Source organism: Egretta garzetta, unplaced genomic scaffold (assembly GCF_000687185.1).
Source record: "Egretta garzetta isolate BGI_Z169 unplaced genomic scaffold, ASM68718v1 scaffold888, whole genome shotgun sequence".
NCBI classification, from domain to species: domain Eukaryota; kingdom Metazoa; phylum Chordata; class Aves; order Pelecaniformes; family Ardeidae; genus Egretta; species Egretta garzetta.
The window spans coordinates 106,628-110,956 of NW_009260628.1; the positions used below are offsets into that span (position 1 = coordinate 106,628).

The window sequence follows — 4,329 nt, forward strand, 5'->3', positions numbered from 1 at the left end:
CCGACGTGGGGGCCGTGGTGACGTGCAAGGTAGGGCCACGGAGCGCGCCGCCATGGCGCACTGCCCAGCCTTCGTTCTCTGCCTCACGCCAGCCTTTGCTCCTGGGATGAGGAGCCCCAGGCTCGCTGCGGCTTCCAGCAGGGCAGAGGCAGCCCGGTGGCTCCCTGGGGTCCCTCGCTCACAAAGAAGCCGCATACTGGCATGGGGCACGCCTGCCCCTCAGCATTCCCTGCCCATGCCGCCCGCCCGAGGCGGAGGTGGGCTGAGGGGAGGATTTTCTTTGCTCTCCCTTCCGGAATTCTTTTGGGGGCAGGGTGCGTGGAGGGCAGAGCCTGGGGCAGCTTGGAGAAAGGGAGGCGCAGGCTGGGGATCGGTTTCCTTACAGTCCTGATGGTGGGGCTGGGACTGGGGTCGCAGCAGGTCTCGGCCTTATTCGCGTGTCTTGAGTTGCACGAGTATCATCTTCCTCGCCTGGCTCGCTGCCGGGCGCCCCGCCAGCTACTTTGGTCACGAGGGGGAGGCGGCCAAGTGAGATGGGAGCTCCCCGCCCGCGCACCCTGCCCTTTGCCTGCCGGAGCCCGCTGGCACTGATCCCCCTTTTCCTCCGGGCAGGTTTGCAGCATTAACTCTCGCTTCGCCAAGGTGCACATCCTGTACGTCGGCTCCACGCCACTCAAGTCCACCTTCCGGGGGACCATACGGTAGGGAGAGGGATGGGTTCCCCAGGAGCCGGGGTGCCCGAGCACCCCGTCCTCGTGGGGGGAGGAAGGCTCCCTGCCCTGGCAGGAGCTCTGCCCCGAGCACTGGGCTGGTGTCCAACAAGTCCTGGCAAGCGCCCAGGGAGGCCGGGGCAGCTCCGGGAGTCGCCTTCGCTCACCGGCGCTCAGATCCCTCCATCTCGTTTTTCAGGAGAGAAGATATTCGAGCCACGGAGAAAGATAAGGTCAGTGAGGCTCTGCCAGGGACTGCTACCGCAGCTGCCCCCGCTCCTTCTTTCTGCTGGTGGGGGGCCCTTGCCCCGCAGCTGATGAGCACCCCGACACACTGTGGCGTCTTCCCGCTCCCTCCTGTGCAGGTAGAAGTGTACAAGAGTTTCCGCCCCGGTGACATAGTCCTGGCCAAAGTCGTATCCTTTCCCCTCCTGCCGGGAGGGCCCCGGGGGTTGCTGGAGGGGAGGGCCCGCAGGGGACAGGGGGTTTTCTGGAGTCCCCTCGGGGGCCCTTTCCCTTAACCCCTGCCTGACCAGATCTCGCTGGGGGACGCGCAGTCCAACTACCTGCTGAGCACGGCGGAGAACGAGCTGGGCGTGGTGGTGGCACGCAGCGAGGCAGGTAGGGCCCGGGCAGTTCTGCCTCATCCCCGCCTGAGGGGCAGCTGCTGCGGCCTCCTCCCTTGCCACGTGGAGGAGTGCAGTTTTGGTAAGGGGAACCCCCAACGTGTGGTGTCCCTAGGGGTGCAGATGGTGCCCATCAGCTGGTGCGAGATGCAGTGCCCGCGGACACACACCAAGGACTTCCGTAAGGTGGCCCGGGTGCAGCCCCAGTTCCTGCAGACCTAGCAGCCCCCGGGGGGCGCTGGGGCTCTGCAGGGGTCAGGGCTGCGGGGCTGGGGCCTGTGGGGCCCGCCCCCACGTGTGCTGGAGACTGGAAGGGCCAGCCGGGCCCTGGCTGGCAGGGTGGATTTTCTATTTTTGGATAATAAATATTTTTTGACCACTCCGTGCTCTGTTCGCTTACGGCCCAGTGGGGTGGCTGGGGCTGCCCGCTGGTCCGGCCCCCATCGTGGGGCTGTTAAGGGGCACCTTCCCCAGCACCACGGCAGGGAGGAAGCACGTGCTCCCAGCCCGCTGCCGGGGAAGGGGAACAACCCGGCAGCTTTGCCGCGGTGAGGAGAACAGTGGAGCTCTGGTTTGCGCCCCGGGCACGCGCCTCGCCAGGCTGGTTTCCCTGCCTGGGTGTCGAGCGGGGAGAACAGCTCCATCTCCTTGCACCAATAAACCGGTAGAGCTGCGGCTGCGCTCAGGCCTGGGGCGCCACATCTCCTCCAGCCACACGTGCCCTGCCTGCCTCTGGGGACGAGGGCGTGCCGCACCCAGAGCCGGTAAACCACTGAGTGCAGGGATTGCAGCACGGTGGCTTTGCTACCCGGAGCCCGGCCCGGCCCCCGCACCCCCCTGTCCCCAGAGCACATGGCGGAGGAAAGCGCCCACACCTCGTTATTGCGCATTAACTCTTTATTGAACTGGAACAAGACAGCTGCTATTGTCGGACAGTAACACTGACCCCGTGCAAGCCCAGGCTCGCGGCACTGGCGGAGGGGGAGGCCACAGCGACAGGGCTGGGTACACACAGGTGGGATGGGGCACAACAGCACCTGCTTCACCAGCAGGACCAGGATGGGCTTCGCTAGGGGATGTTTGCGGGGGACACGAACCTCCCTACGACCCGCTCCCTCCCTCGCCCTTGGCCAAAGGCAATAAGTTAAAGCAGGGGCTGGCAGAACTAGGTCCGGAGTCACAAGTGCCACCAAAATACAACCCTTTCAGTGTCTACGCATCCTGGTCCTCGTGCCGTGCACCCACGAGGGGATGGGGTACCCATCTCGGTCGCTGCCTGTGCTGCACTCACCCCGCTGCTCCCGGGATGACTAAATCAAGCAACAAAACTACAGTAACCGGATGATAAGAGCTGCCAGGAAAGTAAAGCAGAGGAGGAGCCTGGCATGGCAAGGGATCGCTCGGCGCATCCCCCTGCAGACAAGGCCCGAGGGCTGGGATCTTGGCATGGAGAGGTGTGCAGTCACAGCCTGGCAGAGCCAGGGCTCCCCTTCACACCAGACCTCTGCACATGCGGCCCCGGGCTGTCTGCAGAGGGGAGCCTGGTCCCAAGGGAACGGGCCTAATCCTGAGGAGCTGCTCCAGCTCCGCAGCTCCAAGTTCCTACAGCTGTGTGGGGTGTGCACAGAGGGGTGAGGGATGGCGGGGGGCTCTACTACGTGCTAGCCTGCTGCCCACCCTCACTTCTTGACCTTGCCCTGAGCAGCGACGGCCTCCATGGCCTTGCGCACCGTCTCCTCATCCCCCAGGAACTGCATGGGCTTGACGGGTTTCAGGTTCTTGTCCAGCTCGTAGACGATAGGGATGCCGGTGGGCAGGTTCAGCTCCATGATGGCCTCTTCCGACATGCCTACAAACAGAGGCACCGTCACTCCCTGGCCCTGCTCACACAGTGACAGCCGGGGTGGTAGGGAAACTCCCGCAATGCCCCTGCAGGGCTGACGTACCTTCCAGGTGTTTGACAATCCCACGCAGGCTGTTGCCGTGGGCAGCAATAAGGACTCGCTTTCCCTCTTTGATCTGCGGGACGATTTCCTCATTCCAGAAAGGCAGAGCCCGGGCGATGGTGTCCTTCAGGCTCTCACACGTTGGCAGCTGGTCCTCTGTCAGGTCAGCATAGCGACGGTCCTGGGGGAACAGCCACACTCACACAGCAGCCCAACGTGGTGTGGGAATGCGGCGGCAGGGCCTTTGTCCCCCCACCCCAAATTCTCTGCCTGGGGACCTGCTACATGTAGGCAAAGCCAGGCTTGGAAGCAAGGAAGCGCCTTTGAGGTTTGAGGCCGTGGTCAGGGCTCTGAACCCCTCCTGGGGAAAGCCAAACATCATTTGCTCTGGGCAAAGAGATCAGAGCAAACACCCGTAGACAGGTTGCACGGGACTAATGATTAACAGAGGTATCGTTCCCTTCTGCCTTGAATCTGTCCAGGCAGGGGTTCAATTCCCCAGGGAGGGAGTGGGACAAACTCGGCTCAAAGCCAACCAGCACCACACACGACAGCCCTGGCTGCTGCAACAGAGGCAGAGGAGACCGTGCAGAGGAAGCCAGACCACATTGCAGGGACCTAAGGCGGCTTTTAGGAGCCTCCCAGACAGGCAGACAGAGAGTAATGAGTCTTACCTTGCTGATGGTGCTGTAGAAGGGGTGATCGGACTGCATGGGAGGTGGAGGGATGTCATACGAGCGCCTCCAGATCTTCACCTGCGCCTCGCCGTGCTTCGCTGCTGTTTCAGCCTTGTTCAAACCGGTGAGGGCCCCATAGTGCCTCTCATTCAGGCGCCAGGTTCGGATAACGGGTAACCACATCTGATCGATGGCATCCAGGACGGTCCAAAGGGTACGGATGGCCCGTTTCTGTACCGAGGTGAAGCAAATGTCGAACTCGTAGCCGGCATCTGGAAAAAAACGGGGAAAGGGAGGGGGAAGGGACACCGGGGAAGTGAGTGCCGGGCCTTACGCAACCGGTGAGGGGCCAAGGGCGGTGGCCTCACCG

At 63.2% G+C, this 4,329-nt stretch overlaps 2 protein-coding genes across 2 annotated transcripts in view; one reads left to right on the forward strand and one right to left on the reverse strand.

Moving 5' to 3' along the window:
- EXOSC1 (exosome component 1) overlaps positions 1–1,635 on the forward strand; it is a 4,320-nt gene extending 2,685 nt beyond the window's left edge. The window contains exons 2-7 of the mRNA XM_009645523.2: positions 1–29; positions 613–701; positions 910–943; positions 1,076–1,126; positions 1,247–1,331; positions 1,452–1,635. Of these exons, the coding sequence (XP_009643818.1) occupies positions 1–29; positions 613–701; positions 910–943; positions 1,076–1,126; positions 1,247–1,331; positions 1,452–1,558 (395 nt within the window). The 3' untranslated portion in view covers positions 1,559–1,635. The remainder of the gene's footprint in view (positions 30–612; positions 702–909; positions 944–1,075; positions 1,127–1,246; positions 1,332–1,451) is intronic.
- A 591-nt stretch (positions 1,636–2,226) lies between these two features.
- Positions 2,227–4,265, reverse strand: PGAM1 (phosphoglycerate mutase 1). Its single transcript, XM_035900938.1, has 3 exons — positions 3,957–4,265; positions 3,283–3,463; positions 2,227–3,185 (listed from the first exon to the last, which is right to left on the reverse strand). Exons 1-3 carry the CDS (start codon positions 4,140–4,142, stop codon positions 3,016–3,018), a joined length of 537 nt encoding a protein of 178 aa, XP_035756831.1. The 5' UTR covers positions 4,143–4,265; the 3' UTR covers positions 2,227–3,015.
- Between the last annotated feature and the right edge of the window lie 64 nt (positions 4,266–4,329).